This window comes from Herpailurus yagouaroundi, unplaced genomic scaffold, assembly GCF_014898765.1.
Source record: "Herpailurus yagouaroundi ecotype Mexico unplaced genomic scaffold, PumYag 162, whole genome shotgun sequence".
In the NCBI taxonomy this organism is placed as follows: Eukaryota; Metazoa; Chordata; class Mammalia; order Carnivora; family Felidae; genus Herpailurus; species Herpailurus yagouaroundi.
Window position 1 is genome coordinate 46,736,913 of NW_024412403.1, and position 18,127 is coordinate 46,755,039.

General features: G+C 36.9%; 1 protein-coding gene across 5 annotated transcripts in view; it reads right to left on the bottom strand.

Annotated features, from left to right (window-relative positions):
* The window catches only part of GABRR3 (gamma-aminobutyric acid type A receptor subunit rho3), a 50,631-nt gene extending 39,242 nt beyond the window's left edge, over positions 1-11,389 (bottom strand). The window contains exons 1-3 of one of the 5 annotated variants that reach the window (XM_040484276.1): positions 11,309-11,383; positions 9,720-9,964; positions 9,415-9,541 (exon numbers count right to left, since the gene is read on the bottom strand). In XM_040484276.1, coding sequence (XP_040340210.1) covers positions 9,415-9,539 — 125 coding nt within the window. In that variant the 5' untranslated portion in view covers positions 9,540-9,541; positions 9,720-9,964; positions 11,309-11,383. Of the gene's footprint in view, positions 1-9,414; positions 9,965-11,308 lie in introns of all 5 variants that reach the window. The other 4 variants (XM_040484277.1, XM_040484275.1, XM_040484279.1 and 1 more) reach the window with 4 other exon arrangements.
* Positions 11,390-18,127: the final 6,738 nt, after the last annotated feature.

Genomic DNA, 18,127 nt, shown 5'->3' on the forward strand with positions numbered 1-18,127 from the left:
GGTTTACTCTGTTACTCCCTGGGTCTGTGAACTCGGGAAAGTTTCTGGATCTCCCTGACTCATTTTCTGTCCTGCACACTTCAAGTGATTTGCTAAGTGTGGAAGCAGAATGTCTGTGGAAGCCCAGCTCCTCTGGAACTAGAGCAGCTCTCTTGTTCTGGGTGCTAGAGACTTTGCTCAGCTCCTTCCAGAGAAACATGCCTGCCATCTTCACTGTCATCATCATCAGCAGCAGCAATAACAACACCAGGCATTGAAGGGGCTACTAAGTGAATTCTAGTTACTCTGAATTCCTGATATGCTTTTGCATTAATAAATGTCTTCTCCAGAAAAGAGATGTGAACTTTAACATAAGACTTGTGGATACGATTTCTTAGCTTAATAAAGTGACTTTGATGGTGAGAATTTCACATCCTGAAGCAGCTGATTCAAGAAATATGTCCAGGCTTAAAGGCACCTATCACCATCCATATGGTTTTTCAATAGGGAAGTTTCTGGTTGAGATCCTCAGAGGTTTATGTATGTATTTTTGCCATTGAGAGAAATGGGGAAGTTGGAAGAAGAAATTTGCCTTGTGTAGAAGACAATGAGTTTGATTTTAAACTTGTTAAGTCATTGTATTCTACAAATAAGTGAACATATAGAACTATTTCTTCCAAGGATCTCAAATTAACTAGAACCTTTCTTTTAAGGAGCTAGAGTGAACTATTTATTGAAAAAGTAATAGTAGCTAATGTGTTTATTAGATGCCTATTATGTTCAAGGTCTCATGCCAGGATGTTTTATAAATATTAAATATTATCTTCTTTGGCATGCGTCTGAATCACCTGGCTTGCTGGGACCTATTCCCAGAACTTCTGATTCAAGAGGCTGGGGATGTGAGAGTTTGCATTTATAACAGTTTCTTAGGAGAACCATTGGTCTGGAAAACAGTTGACATTTAATAAAAGCTAGCTAATTGTTATCATTTTAGGAAAACTCAAGTGTAGCTTTGGGTAGAAACTCATGAAAATTTGTGAATTCCTTTGATAATATAATATAACAAAATGGCCGTCACTTGTCTTTTTGGAAGCATACATTTTCAGAAGCATCATGTGATTGAAAAGGATAAATCTTAATTAAGATTCCCAAGAACACTGAACACAGAGCCTATGTGAAGTGCACTCTTGGCAGGTAGTGAAAGCACACACACTATTTTTATCTTGAGGGCTCTTCTGATGCACAGTGAGATGTCCCATACTTATTTATTTTTTACTTTATTTATACCTCATCTATTTTTCACAAAGGATTATGTGGGTTACATACCCTCTAAAAGAATTTGAAAATCTACGTACTCACACATTTAAATAGATGTCAACAATTTTCTCATTATAAACTTTAAAATTACTTAAATATTGAAAATTTAGAAGAAAACCCATATCCTTCCTCTTAATGTATTCAATGAATCTAAATACCCACACTATGCAATTTAAAATATGTGAATAAACTCCCCCTTTAAAAAGAAGAATAAACTCCCCTTTATATCATTCCTTGTTTTCTTTGAACTTGTATTTCCATTTTATTACCTTCATAGAATTTTATCACCTCACCATATTTCTTTGCAAGAATATATGTATACACATTAACTATTGTGTATTATGTATACACATTAGCATCTATGACTATTACAATTGGAGCAAAACATAACTCCTATAAATGTTGATAGATACTTATTAAAATTTTATTGGCAATGGATTTCTTAATGAAGTGATTATACATCTTCCCCAATTACATCATGTACATGGATAGTACTCATTGCTAGGATGAAAACAATTCTAGCATCATTCTATTCTAGCATAAATGCTATTCCTGTTCTTTACTTTTATAGATGAAAGTATTAAAAAACTTTCACATACATAAAATTTGAAGAAATTTTGTGTCAGCATTGTTTTAGCAACGTAACTTGATTTTTTAAATTCTTTCTTAGTTTCCAAAATTCACATGGTGATCTATCATCAGTAATTATTTCTAATGATTTGTAACCTGACAAATTAATTAGGTTCTTCTTTTAATTTTGTTCAAAGCAAAGAAACAACAACCTAGTTTGGAAAACAATCTGTTATTTACTCTAGAGTCATCCACTACTCAACAACAATATTTATAATGATCTCTTTGTACCTAGGAGGATTTTATACACTGGGGCAATACATAAAGTGATATTCAGGAAGAGGGAGATGTACGCCTTTTTTCTGCCAAATGAGACAGAGCAATAATTTAATTAAAGGGATGCTCTAAAGGAGACTGAAGATATGCTTTCAGGTAGATCAATTCTAAGAAAGAGGTCAAAGGAAGTCAAAGATCCAGAAATTGATTGTTTTAAAACTATCCGTGGCCACATGCCTCTCTGATAGTTTGAATGTACCCTGAGGGGTACATTATACTTTAGGAGTATAGGTTTCCTAGCTTGAAGACCCTGGCTTATGCAACAACAAAAAAAGATATATGTAAAGGTTAATAAAGTGAGGACTGAAATAGAACAAAGGCAAGAGAAGCAAATATGCTTAATAAGGGGACATTCAATATATGATGGAACATCAGACATAGCTCAGAGCTTTCTGGTCTAATTCAATATATATATACCATTTTAAACCACTTTGTGTCTTCTGCCCTCTCCCTTCTTCTAGAAAAAAAAAAAAAAGCTTCATTTTTAGTAGCTCCTGAAATAAAGCTTTTGGATGACTTCTGTCTGAGGAGAGGGCCTTCTAAAAGGCTGAGTCCTGATGGGATAAAGCAAAGAAATCTCAATTTGTGAAAGAGGCTTACCTGAGCATTCTTAACCTTTGTCTTTTCTTTCCCACAAAGAATAACAAACACTGTTTAAGAAATAGTAGGTGTATGTCTTGGTAATGGTTATCAATTTTTGCTTTGAGTTAGAATCTTTTCCTTCCTGGATGAAACAAAGGAAAACTATTTCCATGTTCCCCTTCTCCTCAGTATCAGAAACTCTACTATAGGGGCACCTGGGTGGCTCAGTCAGTTGAGGGTCTGGCTTCAGCTCAGGTCATATTCTCACCTTCTGTGAGTTCCAGCCCTGTGTTGGGCTCTACACTGACAGCTCAGAGCCTGGACCCTGCTTTGGATTTGTGTCTCCTTCTCTCTGCCCTTCCCCTGTTCCCTCTCTGTCTCTGTCCCTCTCTCAAAAATAAATAAACATTAAAAAAAGAAAGAAAGTTGGGGCGCCTGGGTGGCTCAGTCAGTTGAGCATCCGACTTCGGCCCAGGTCATGATCTCACAGTTCATGAGTTCAAGCTCCTCATCAGGCTCTGTGCTGACATCTCAGAGCCTGGAGCCTGCTTCGGATTCTGTGTCTCCCTCTCTCTCTCTCTACCCCTCCTCAACTCGTGCTCTGTCTCTCTGTCTCTCTCTCTCAAAAGTAAATAAACATTAAAAAAAAAAAGAAGAAAGAAATTCCACTATAATTTTGTGACTAAGAAAGTGGGGGAAGAAAAGGCTGTATTTTGAGTGGTTTCAGGGAGATTAAAAGAGTCTTTGAGGAGGACATATTAGGCAAAGAATGAAAAAGTACTAGAGCCAGATAAGGAAAAGCAAAAAAATGTAAGTCATTCTTTTGCATTAGAGTTAAGTTAATGGAATGACAAAAACTCATTTTAATTGAGTCACTAACACTCAGCAGGTTACTTTACAAAACTGTTTTCTGAAGGGCATATATACTTGATTAGTTTACTAGGATGAAACTAGTTGAAAACAAGTAGGTTGACATGAATAAACTACTTATTCAAGGAAGGATATAATTAACAAGCATTTTGAAAAACATTTAATCTAAGAGAGTTAACAGTGAGATACCAATTAAGACCATAACTGGGGCGCCTGGGTGGCGCAGTCGGTAAAGCGTCCGACTTCAGCCAGGTCACGATCTCGCGGTCCGGGAGTTCGAGCCCCGCGTCGGGCTCTGGGCTGATGGCTCAGAGCCTGGAGCCTGTTTCCTATTCTGTGTCTCCCTCTCTCTCTGCCCCTCCCCCGTTCATGCTCTGTCTCTCTCTGTCCCAAAAATAAATAAACGTTGAAAAAAAAAATTTAAGACCATAACTACCATTTTATATCTATTAAATGAGCCCCAAACACAAAATCTTAGTAGCCAACCATGTTAAAAGGATATGGTGAAATGGAAACATTTATACTTTGTATATGGCAGCATAAATCTTGGCAAAACCTTTTTAGAAATCAATTTCAAGAGCTATGAAGATAATTCCTATGCTTTGATTCATAATTCATTTCCATCCATATTATAGTTTTATTGCTACAGGGAAAATTACATGCATAAAAATATTTACTGCTGTGATTCACAACAGTGCAAATTTGAAAATAAGTGTTCAATAATAAAGTAGGTAATTTTGGTCCTTTAATTCAAAGTAATAATATGGAGTGATTAAAAATACCAACCATTATAATGTCTGTGAAACAATGTAGAAAATAATTAGTTAATAAAATACAAAATGGTTTCTATACTATAATTTCAAACATGAAAAATCATGGAGATATATGAATAAGGATTAGAACTTGGAAAAGGGAAAGCATAATTGAGATTCTTTGTATCATTTCCATGTAAAATTCCATTATTGAATTTGGGTAATAAATGCTTTATAAATTATCTAGAACAAGGAGGACTTGCCATCTTGGATCTTTTCCAAATAAAGATCTAGGCATGGTTCTCCACCTTGTTGATGGGGGAGCATAAGGCAAGCTGAGGGCAAAGCACAAGCTAACAACCTACCACCTTCCAAGGAGGGATTACATTCCTCAGGCACTCCTGGCTGCCCAAGAACAAAGGAAAGGAAAAAAAAAAAAAAAAAAAAAAACAAGGGAAAAAAACCCACAAACCAGTGTTTAACTGGTAGAGATCATAGTCATGCAGGACATAAGTCTTCATCAGTTTATAAATGTCTTAGTAAATTACAAGAAAAAGGCAATCTTGTCAATAGCCTACCCTCCCGAAACCCATAGACTCAAGTTTCTTGGAGCCCTAGCATCATCCTCCCCTCCACAGTGATGTTGGGAATAACTGTGAAGAAGAAAATGTAAATAACATTAAATTTCTTTATAACCTGTACCCCATTGACAAATACTTGAGGCAATGCAGAGGCTAACCTTTCTCTAGGAACCTCCTACTGTCTTAAGCTTCATGCTTTACTAGATCAAAAACAACCTTAGCTTGACAATAGCAAGGCCCCTGGCATCTTATGAGTCCTCTTCAGCATATGAAAATCCTTCTGGAGGCCTCCCTTTTGCCTTTACCTCCCCCAACTCCACAGTATATAACCAGTCACTTCTCACAACCCCAGTGCAGCTCTTTCTGCCCACAGGTCCTGTCCCCGTGCTTTAATAAAGTCATCTTTTGCACTACAGATGTCTCAAGAATTCTTTTTACTGGCTCTGGACCCCCACCACCACTCCAAAACTTCATCATTATCATTCCATTCTCCTTGTCATTCTAGAAGCATGTCCTGCTGCTTAACATGGACTTTTTTTTCTCACTGAAGCTCTATTATGAACCAGTACACATAGAGGCCCAGGAGTCTCAAATAATGTATAGGCAACATTTAAAAAAATTTGCATAGACTTAACTATTTTTCTTTAGAAAAATACAAAATGAAGCAAAAATGATCTATTAGGCTACATAGATACGAATCCAAGGACGCAATAAAGTAGTAGGAAAATTAGGTGATCCAGGCTTTGATCACTAAGACAACCTTCATACTTCTGGATCCAGTGGTTATATCTAGGTCCCTGATGCTTTTGCTATTTCTTAGGGACAATATGGTGCACTATACAGAGCAAATCTTCTGGCTTTGACTGAACTGCTCCTGAGCTCCTGAATTCTGGACATACATACCTGACTTTAGTCAATAGCCCATCTCTTATAAAGAAAAAAACCTATACAGATGAACGTTTCTGTGGAAGAGTCAGCCAGAGAGAAGGCCCCCACTTAAGACACGATAGTTCCTGTGTCTTACTTGGGCCTCTATCTGATCATGAGCTCAGTGGTGAGGTCTCAGTTTCCTTACCTGGGAAATGAGGAAATTGGACCAGATTAGGAGCTGGTCTGCAGATATTTTTTTGACTAGCCCATGTGGTATATGATATTGGAAAATTTCATGTGAAAATCTTAATTTCCTGCTTCTTTTACAACCTCAAAGAATCTAGCAACACTGGGCTCAAGTTTTCTTACAAGAAAAGGCTGGACCTGACCAGTATTGCGTCTAGAGCAGTGTATCCTCTCTAGTAGTACAACCTGTGCCACTGCCCTCTGTCTTACCTGCAGTAGCACTTGAATTTGCCATCGCTAGGGCCCTCTGGCCTTTCATGTTAGGTTCACAAATGCGCGTAAATGTGTAACAAGTTGTTCTCCAGGAGAGAAACAGCCCTATTTGTAGTGTTTGCTGATTTCCATGATGTAAATACTCCCACATGGCTGATTTCAAGGTACTGACCTGATGGAGCTGTGCATAGCCCATGGTGTAGGGCTGTATAATATAATATGATATAATATGATATAATATAACATAATATGGTGTAGTATGATTTAACATCATTTACTATAATAGGATAGGATAACACAGTATAGCATGGATTTCTACCATATAGATAGAATAGATGTAAATAACCTAAAGAACAATAGTAACGGTAAAATGTAGTAAAGGAGTTAGAAAGTGGTGAGTCTGAAGTACTTATTAGTTTAAAAAAAATTTATTTTGGGGCGCCTGGGTGGCTCAGTCGGTTGAGCGTCCGACTTCGGCTCAGGTCATGATCTCACGGTTCCTGAGTTTGAGTCCCGCGTCGGGCTCTGTGCTGACAGCATAGAGCCTGGAGTCTGCTTCAAATTCTGTGTCTCCCTCTCTCTCTACTCCTCCCCCGCTCATTCTCTGTCTCTCTCTCTCCTTCAAAAAAAAGTAAAAAAAATTTTTTAAAAATTTTTAAAAATTATTTAATTGTATGTTTATATAATTTAATTTTTAATAATGTTTATTTTTAACAGCTAGCAAATAGATTTCCTGAAAATGTGACAATTATCTCCTGCAAGCCCGTTTAGGCAGAGTCCATACTCTACTCACTCTTCTTAAGACCTGAGACAGCATATTGTTCCCCTGGCATCCATAATCCCTGACCCAGGACTTGGCATATAAAGGGCACCCAAGACAACCATTAGAAGAATGAATAAATATTCAGTGAACCTATATGCCTAATCTTCTTTGTATCACCAGGGAGCCAAACCTCATTCCTAGGCAAAACAGGGACATTTTTCACCTGCCAAAACTTGCTTTATTCACCTTTCCCCTTTTCCTCCTATTTTGTTTTTAAGAAACAAAGGATATCTTTAGGTAGAAGATTTCAACAATATTTGGATAAAAAAGGGAATCTTTGGGTAAAGAGTATGATTATATTCTGAAAAAAAAAATAATAGCAAAGCATTTAAAGACCCGACTGAATGAAAACTGGCTCAAATTAATGCGCATAAATGCAAAGTAATGTAAATTCCACTTCATAATTTTCAAAGAAAGATCAGGCCTTTCTTCCATGTTCATTCTATTAGTTCTCTTATGTTATGAAAGAATGGATTATTAACTAATTAAATCATTACTTATTTAGTTACTGATAATGAGATTGGGTGTGGGGCAAAGAACCTCACAGTATTTATTCACATACTGAGGTCTGAAGAATCCTGGGCTCCCTACTCTAGAAACTACCATATACAGTAATTTCCATGTTTTTGTCAAAAATGCCTTCAAATCTGCATGAGAGACTGGCGAGAGACAGCTCAGAAATTGGCTGGCTGGATTACTCTGTTCAGTCAGGGAAAATGACTGGCTTTCATTCTAAGTGGCTACTTTTGAACCAGGGTTGATGGCTTACTCAATCCCTAGTGCCCTAGAGGATTTTTCTTTGAAGAATAAAAGAAGGCAATATAAATTGTAATGAATAATATTCCAGCTTAATGCTGAAAGGGGTACCTCACCTTGGATACAGAGAAGTGAAAACAGACATGCTTGACCCCATGTAGCAGAAACCCTGAGATGCCCTCTTCATTTAAATAGGGTCTAAAAATGAGACCTCTAACATAAGAAATTCCCACCTCACCACAAAGAACTGATGCCCCTCCTGCCCCTTAAAGAACACCTGAAAAATACACAAAGAATATTATCCTGCAGCAACTCTATCACTGATAGTGGGCCAGTGTGATGGGTTAGCTCCTATCACAATCCCCCTTTTCCTCAGTCTGGTGTTATAACCCCATGTTTCCCAAATATTGCTTTCTTAATTGCCTTGAATAAGATTCAGAAGGTGGTTAAACTGGATGAAACTTCATATTATCTCAGATCTGAGCATGCAAAAAAAGTGTGGGAGGTGGCCCGTGATTTTTAAGAACAGAGCAGAAATCAGGAAGGAGTCTAGTAAATTTTTCCTCCCAACCTCTCCACACTTCTTTTGTTTCCGATCATTAAATCTGAGGCTTCACAAGGATTTATTAAATTTTTATGTTCTTTTTCCTGATATTATTGTGACTGCTTCATAAATATTCAAGATGTGAGGGCAATCTGGCTGAAACATCTGTCACCTCATTGATTGCCAAGATTGGCTGAGTGATATTACTCACCTTCTTTCCTCAATTTCCCCTACTGGGTATTTTTGAAAATCTTGTGCGTGGTGAAAGGGAACAAGAGGTCACTTTTTGCTTATTAAAGATACTGGAGTATTAGGGTGAGTTGTCATTCCTGTTTGCTTGTGACAGAAGGGATTCATAGGACACTTAGTGCTAAAACCTGGGGAGTTTCTGGCAAAGCAGGATGAACTAGTCACTCTACTAGATTGCTCCTCCACTGGCATTTGCAAATATGCTCTCAATTATCGATGATAAGATAGTAATAATGATGTATTGACATTCAGGATAATATTTCAAAGGTATGGAAACTCGTCTTGAAAGGTAACAAATGGTCTGATGCTTTTCATTACTATATTACCAATTTATGGAACTATATACTCTCTAAGTGCTTGACATTAGAAGTTGTTGCTTAGACTAATTTCTACTCAAAAAAACTTGACAAAACTTTAAACATGTGTCATTAATAGTAATAGATACATTATTCATTGAAGAAATACATTCCCTGAAAGAAGATCCCTACCTGAGCCCGTAATTGTATTCTCCAAAAATAAGCATACAATTGCCAGCAGAACCCAAGATTTATTAGCATCTTTCTGACGCTAACCAGAAGTCATTAATTTTGATGGGTGATCGCTAGTTCCAGAGACAATCACCACCCCAATACAATGGAGATTGGTTTCTAGGTTTCCCACAGGTGTGAGGCAGCTGGTGAGGGAAAGTGGGCAATGACTTCAGAGACTAGACTCTGACTATCTTACCGGGCTCTCTTCACTGAAGCGGAGCACCGCTGGTAGGACTTCTTGATTTCGGAAGCAGCAAAAACATCTGGCGTCAGTGTGATCCAGATACAGGTGAGGAAGACCAACTGGGAAGCCAGGATCATCTCTTCCAAAAGAAAGGAATGTAGATGGACGCAACCAATATTATTATCAGTATTGTTTCCTTATGTGGCTCTTTACAAGTAAACAGAGTGCCACGTAGAAGGTTTCAAGGAAAAAAGAGAGGCATTGCCTTCAATATGGTGTGGTTTGTTTAGTAGATTAAATAGGTTCACATCACTTACAGGCAAACATCTGTCTGGCTCATCAGCAGTTTAAGGAAAACAAAGCAGATCTTTTCATTTTCAGTTTCCATCCTTTAGTCCCTCTTTCCTGGGAAGGTGCTTAGTGAGATGCTTGATCCCCTACTCAATAAACTCTCAGCTGCAGTCTGGTCCCCGGCCGACAAAGAAGTGAGGTTAGGCATTAAATCCCCTTAATCCAACACAATATCATTTGAATATATTTAATGATTCAGCAAAATAATATGCTTAAAAAGAACAAAGATGATTAATTTAATTTTAATTATGCATTGGAGGACCTTTTTAACCAGAAATGAATCTTTCTCTCCCTATATGCATACAGATTGCCATAGTACATAGAAAAACATTAACTTATTATTTTTGTTGAACAAATAATCATATTTTAAAATGATGGTGTATTCCATTGAAAGCAAAAGTGGTTCAGTTTAAGATTTAATATGGTAAACAGCCCGATAAATAAAAACAAAATTAGCCTTGGGCAGTGGGAAAGAAACACACTGTCACTGATAAATTATGGCCACAAGCATCCCTAAAAGTTCTTTGCAGCTATAGAGTAGAAATATCCCCAGGAAACACTCCCTCTAAGTCTGTAAAGTTCCAAAGAATGAGAATGTCAGTGAAATTAAATTTCTCCAGCTGGAATATCACAAGGTGATCAACATAGCAACAGTTGACCTGTTTACCAGGACTTAAGAAAAATACCATTTTCTTCTCAGAAACAGAATGTGAAGGAAATTCTTAAATTTTCCCGGAATTGATTTGTCTCCTTGACACCTTGTATCTTGGGTTATTGCTTTACCACATTAATTTATTTTGACTTAGGTTACATCTTCTCTTAGCCAATGTATTAAAACCTTCTTGTATGCTTCTTAGGCATGCCTTTCCTCTTTAAAATATATGCTTAATATAAAATATTACAAATATACAGAAAGATGTAATAAATTCTTACCTCTCCCCTTATCCTCTAGTGTGTATCATCATAAAAAGTGACACTATTACATGTATATATTCATAAATAACATACAACCTTTTTGCATGTTTCAAAAGCTATAAAAATTGTGTCATACTTTTACTTCTGCAATCAGCTTTTTCTCTTAGCTTTATGCTGAGAGATTTATTATGTTGATAGATGTAGCTCTAGTTTTAATTCGTTTTTAACCGCTATATGGCATTTCAATGCGTGGATGACTAACATTTAATTTATTTATTCTTTTGTTGACGTACATTATGTCTTATTTTTCTGTCATAAACAATCTATTATAAACAATTCTGCAGTGAATGTTTGTAAATATATCCTTGTGCACAACTGTACGGCTGGAAGTAAAACTGCTAGGCTGAACAATTTTCACATCTTCAAATATACTGGATAATACTATATTGCTCATAAAAGTGAGTATACCAATTTACAACCCCACTGCTAGAAAACGAGAGCCCTCATTTTAAAAAATCTTTTAAAAAATTTGTATTAACAGGTTTCTAAATATTACCTAATCCAATGGCTGTTGTAGTTTTAATTTTAATTTCCTTATTGGCTCGAGAAGTGTCAACCTCAAAACTGTCAGTTATCTTACCAGCAGAAACAGGTTCATTAAAGAATAGTAGAGAATTGCAATCTGCGCCAAGCAAGCTACTGCAAGACAGAGGCAAATCCACAGAACAAAGGAGAGGAAATCTTTAGGGAGGAAGAGGAAAGGTTGGGAGGGGCTGTTATAAACAAAAAGTCCATTGGAATAAACAGAGTTTGAAGTGTAGTGGCTTCTCATTGGCTGAGTTGTGACAGTCTCTCATTGGATGGGCTGTAAGAAAGTCTTTCTTCCTCCTTCTGGGATATTTAAAAATGAGTATTGTCTGGCACGGTCTGTCTCTTCCTGTTGGGTCCACAATTGACAAGGAGTGGTAGGGTGTGAGGGCTCCCCCTGCTGACCTCCGGATTTCATCCTGAACAAGGTTTCCTTTGATTAGTTTTCACAGATGTTGGAGCATTTTTTTTTTTTTTTTCATGTATTTCTGGGTCAGTAAGCTTTCCTCTTCTGCAAAGAGCCAATCAATAGAAGACATGTAAGTAGAGTTGTTGGTCTTAAACTACTGTCACTTTGGCTGCTGGAGGATTTCCTTGTGATACAGTTTGTTTTCCACCTCGGTGCTCTCACGAGATGCAGGGCCTGACCCCTTGATCCTACCATTCCAGGCTGACAAGGTCTATTCTCTTCACTTAGTACCATTATCTACACCAACATTTCCCAAAGTAGTTTGTGGCTACACTGGAGATATTTTGTAAAAAAGTGCTCTGTGCTAAGTGAGTTTGGGACATGGCATTTTACAACCCTGTCAGGGATTTATGGTTCACATTACATGGAACAGTGGAATTACTCTTGTCTTGCAGCAACTTGAAGGATGCTTGCTCAATGGTCTAGTCTCAGTCTTTATCATGCTTGGTCTATTAGAAGTATTGACACACCTGATCTCCCTCCTATTTGAAACATTTTCTTCACCTGCTTTCTGGGATCCCATACTCTCCTGTTTTCCTCTTACCTCTCTGGTCATTCTTTCTTAGTCCTGTTATCTGATTCTCCCTTCTCTGTCAGATTGCATAATATTGGAGTGGCCCTACCTGTGGTACCTTGGTACTTTAGCACTGGTCTTTCCTTTCAACTCACTTATATGGCACTTACCGTGTTTTATATAATTTACTTATTATGTTTATCACTCATTTTCTGTCCAATCTTGCTAGAATGTAAGCTGTTCAAGAGAGCAATCTTTGTCTTATTCCTTGGAGTATTCCAAACATATAACCATTTTTGGCATATAGTTTGTGTTTAATAAATATTGAATGATTAATACATCAGAAGCCTCAGTAAAAAAAAAAAAAAAAAGCTTGTTTAGTTCCACTGGATTCTGTTTCCCAAAGTTGATTGACCTCAGATCTCTTATTGATTGATTGATTTTAGAAAGAGAGAGAGAGAGAGAGAGAGAGAGAGAGAGAGAGAGAGACGGCAAGCAGGGGAGAAGGGCAGAGGAAGAGAAAGAGAGAATTCCAAGCACACTCCATGCTCAGTGCAGAGCCCAGTGACTGTGTGATCATGACCTGAGCAGAAATCAAGAGTTGGAGGCTCAACCAATTGAGCCACTCAGGTGCCCCTCAGATCTTCTTTTAAAAAAAATCTGCAATATTTGCATTAATGTTCCTCAAAAAAAAGTGCTCCTCCAGAACATCCATTGGGAAATTCTGATTTATAGGTAAATCTGTGCTTTACCCATCCTCCCTATCAAATGCTATGTCTTATCATCTCGAGACTACTTTTGATGACTGCTAATCTTTAAAAAAAAATTTTTTTTTACTGTTTATTTATTTTTGATAGAAACAGAGTGTGAACAGGGGAGGGGCAGAGAGAGATGGAGACACAGAATTTGAAGCAGGCTCCAGGCTCTGAGCTGTCAGCCCAGAGCCCTACGTGGGGCTCAAACCCACAAACCTGGAGATCATGACCTGAGCCAGATGCTTAACCGACTGAGCCACCCAGACTGCTAAACTTTTAAATTCACAATGTAATAGTGATGGCTGATAAAAACCAGACAATACATTGGGAGGGGATTTCGAAGCAATATTCTGAGCCGAAGGAATGACGCACAAAAACAAAAGCTGTCCACTTTTTAGGCCAGCAGTGGAGCTACTTTGGAGCATGTGTTTTTCAAACGTACCTGGCAGATCATATGCCTTCCTTCACCACTTAAATCACATCAGGGTGCCCCTCTCCACACTGTAGGGATGACTCAATGGTGAAACTCCTTCTCACTTTACTGAATAATCTTAGCTAGACTAACTACTCATATCAATATTAAGATTAAGGGAGGAATAAAAGTCGTTTATATGTTGTCAATTATGAATTTTAAGTGGAACTGGTTTGCATAAAAATGAAAATAAGGCAATGACCTAGCCTACAAAGAGCTGGCCCATGGAAGGTCTTAGGGTTTCAGTTCAATTACGATAAGGCATCTGTCTCTGTGATGCTGAATCGGCTCCTTAACCTTATCCCTTTAGTACTTTCTGTGGAAGCCCAGTAAGCTTCTTAAGAGAAAAGCAGAAAACCACATCTGTCAAAATTAGAAAGTGGTAACTACAAGGAAACAAAATATATCACAGGGTCACTGGAGAATTTTGTAATGACTTAAGTCCCCCTTGAATAAATTGCCTCTTCTTCACTCTTCTTCCACCCTGATGATGTCAGCCAGCTTTGATTCCTTTAATAGGGAGCCAAAAAGAAAATTCAGCTAGGCTGGCTGTGTCCTCAATATATTCATCATGGACCATGTAGCTATTACTTTGCCTACAAAGAGAGAAAAGGAAAGTGAAGGTCTTATTTAGACTGGATCAAGAACATCTGACAAAAACGGTAAAATCCAAGCCTCCAGAAATTTCTCCAAGTATCTGCAATGATGTCACATAGACAAAATACTTTGAGATGAAAATTGTGGAGTTGTGGAACTTTGATATGAAAAACTTTGGAGATCGCTTAGACTACCCCCTCGTCTTTTTAATATATGAACACACTAAGATTGGAGAGATTATATACAATTCATTTGCGTTTGCTTTCTTGTTTGTTTTGCTTTACTCTCTTGGAAATAGAATATAACCTGGCCATGCCAAGATCAGCCAGTAGGGGGCATTCACTCCCCTCCACAGAATCTTTGTTCTCATTCAGAGATGGTGTTTTCTCTTCCGTTTCTCGGAATTACCAGAGCTCTAAAGCTTCTTTCCTTTTCACCACTTTTTTTATTCCCCTCTCAGTTCAGTTCCGAGATACAGAATGCGTTGTGGTAGGAGAGGGGACTGGAGAATCTTGCTCTGCTTTAGAAGAAAGTGGACGGCACTAAAACCGAGAAATCTTCATCACGGTGCAATAGTACAATACGACCACTAGATGACAGCACAGACTACACATACCCAGCCGGACCACACTAATGCGTGTCCTCTTCCTGTCAAAGGAAAATCACAATGATTTGCACTTAACAGTACAGGCACTATTAAAGGAAAAGATTAATGATATAATGCCAAATGACTCAGGGGGAAAATGTTCCTGCTATCCAGGAAAATGCAATTATTTATGTCGAATGTAGACTGACTAATGATGTTTGTTGGTTTCTCTGAATACTGAGCATATTTTTAAGGTTTCATCTCTTACCTACATGTAAAAATTTTATCTCTGGGAATGCTAGGAGGTACAAGTGAACACTATAGAAACAGAAACTTTCTATAGTGCATTTTGCACAATGAAAATACAACAATCACCTCAATTAATGTTAGCTGCCAAACTTACTCCTCTCTATTAATATAGTCTTTGTATTTCCAACATCATGATTTTGATCATGATTCCCACCATTCTTCCAGTCTCCCAGTCTCGAAAATTTGAAGTCATCTTTGATCCTTCCATTTTCAAGATTTGATTTTTTCTTTCTTTCTCTCTTTCTTTCTTTCTTTCTTTCTTTCTTTCTTTCTTTCTTTCTTTCTCTCTTTTTTTTTTTTCTTCCAATTTATGTGTTGAGGGGCATCTAGTGGCTCAGTCAGTTAGGCGCTGGACTCTTGATCTCAGCTCAGGTCCTGATCTCAGGTGGTGAGTTCAAATTGGGCATGGAGCCCACTTAAAAAAATTGTGTTTTCCTTCAAAACTTCTTTTGCATTTCCTTTGTATTCCCATTGCCACCTTTTGCCTTAATATAAATATATATCTAAATCAGCCTCCTTGCCTCAAGTCTTCCTAGTTTACTCTCTTCTATATGTAGTTTTGCTAATACACGTTAATCATACTTCTTTTTCTAATATCTTTTCTCTGGCAAAAGTGTTTTCCCATTGCCTATAGGAGAAATTCTATTCTGTTATGATGGTCTTATGTTATTATTCCTTTGCTAATACCACACTGCCTTGATCATTGTAGCTTCATAGTAAATAAATTTTAAAATCCTTCAACTTTATTCTTCTTTTTCAAAGCTGTTTTAATTAGTCTAGTTCTTTTGTCCTTTTCAAGTTTTCAAGTCAGCTTTTCTACATCTACAAAACAATTCTGCTACGATTTTGATTGACACTGCATTAAATCTGTAGGTCAAAGTGGTGATAATTAACATCTTATTGTGTTGAACTATCCAATCAATGAGCATGGTATGCCTCTACCTGGGTCTTTTGTGATTTCTTTTATCAGTGTTTATAGTTTTCAGCATACAGATCTAATATGTATTTTGTTAGATTTATACCTAAGTGGTTTATGTTTTTGGAATTCTTATAAGTGTCATTGATTTAAAAAGTGTTGGCTTCCAGTTGTACGTTGTTAGTATATAGAAATATGATTGATTTTTTATTCAATTTTTAAAATTGTGAAAAACACATAGCATGAAATTTATCATTTTAACCATGCTTTGGTGTACAGCACAGAATTATTAAGTATATTCAAATTATTGTGCAACCATCATCACTATTCATTTCCAGATCTTTTTTTTTTTAATTAAGACATTTTTTTTTTTTTTTTTTACAGAAGCTTAAGGTTCACAGCAAAATTGAGAGGGGGGTATGGAGACTTTCTACATAGCCACTTTCTCTACTCATGTATATCCTCCCCTATTATCAACATCTTCAAACAGAAGATGTACATTTGTTACAATTGATAGACCTACATAGATACATGATTGTCACCCAACGTCCATAGCTTATATTATACTTCACTCTTAATGTTCTTTCTATGGATTTGGACACATGAATAACGACATGTATCCATCATTATAGTATCATATGCAGTATTTTCACTGACCTAAAAAGCCTCTGTGCCTCACCTATTTATCTCTTTCCCTTCAACCCCTGGAAACCACTGGTCTTTTTACTGTCTCAGTAGTTTTGCTTTTTCCTCAATATTATATATCAGAACCATACAGTATGTAGCATTTTCAGTTGACTTCCTTCACTTAGTAATATGCATTTAAGTTTCCTCCATGTCTTTCCATGGCTTGATAGTTCGTTTCTGTTTAGCACTGAATAATAGTTTATTGTCTGTATGTACCACAGTTGACTTATCCATTCACCAACAATATGGGTTGTTTTCTAGTCTTTGCAATTGTGAATAAAGCTTCTGTAAAAATCCATATACAGGTTTTTGTGTGGGCATACGTTTTCAACTTCTTTGGGTAAATGCCAACAAGTGGAACTGCTGGATTATACGGTAAGAGTACATTCAGTTTGTAAGAGATCACCACACTGTCTTTAAGAATGGCTGGACCATTTTGTACACCCACCAGCAATGAACCAAACTTCTTGTTGGTCCACATCCTTGCCAGCATATGGTGTTGTCTCTGTTCCAGGTTTTGACCATTCTAATACATGTGTGGTGGTAGCTCATGGTTTTTTAAATTTATATTTCTCTGGTAACATATGATGTGTAGCATCTTTTTATATTCTTATTTGCCATTTGTATATTTTCTTTAGTGCCATGTCTGTTAAGGTGTTTGGCCCATTTTTAATTGGCTTGTTTATTTTCCTTATTGCTGAGGTTTAAGAACTCTTTGTTCATCTTAGATAACTATCTTTTATCAGATGTGTCTTTTGTAAATAATTTTTCCCAATCTGTGGCTTGTTTTCTTGTTCTCTTGAGACATTACCTTTTGCAGAGCAGAAGTTTTTAATTTTAATAAAGTCCAGCTCATCCATTTTTTTTTTCATGGATCATGTCTTTGGTGTTGTATCTAAAAAGGCATCACCATACCTAAGGTAACCTAGCTTTTCTCTTATGTTATCTTCCAGGAGATTTATAGTTTTGCCTTAACGTTTGCATCTATAGTCCATTTTGAGTTAATTTTGTGAAGGGTAAGGTGTGTATCTAGATTCATTTTTTTGCGAGTGGATGTACAATTGTTCCAACACCATTTGGTGAAGAGACTATCTGCGCTCCATTGTATTGCCTTTGCTCCTTTATCAAAGATTAGTTGACTTTATTTATGTGGGTCTATTTTTGGTTCTTTGTCCTGCTCACTGACCTGTTTGTCTATTCTTTCACCAATACTATACTATCTTGGTTACTGTCATTTAAATATTAAGCAATAAGTACAATAAGCGGCTTATTAGGTACATCAGTTCTCCAACTTTACTCTCCTTTAATATTGTATTGGCTATAGTGGGTCCTTGTCTCTCCATATAAACTTTAGAATCAGTTTGTAGATATCCGCAAAATAACTTTCTGATATATTGATTGGCATTGCATTAAACCTAAAGATCATATTGGGAAAAACTGACATCTTAATAATTTAAAATTTTTCTTTCCATTAACATGGAATATCTTTCCATTTATTTGGTGCTTTTTTGATTTCATTCATCAGAGTTTTGTAGATTTTCTCATATATACCTTGTACAAATTCTG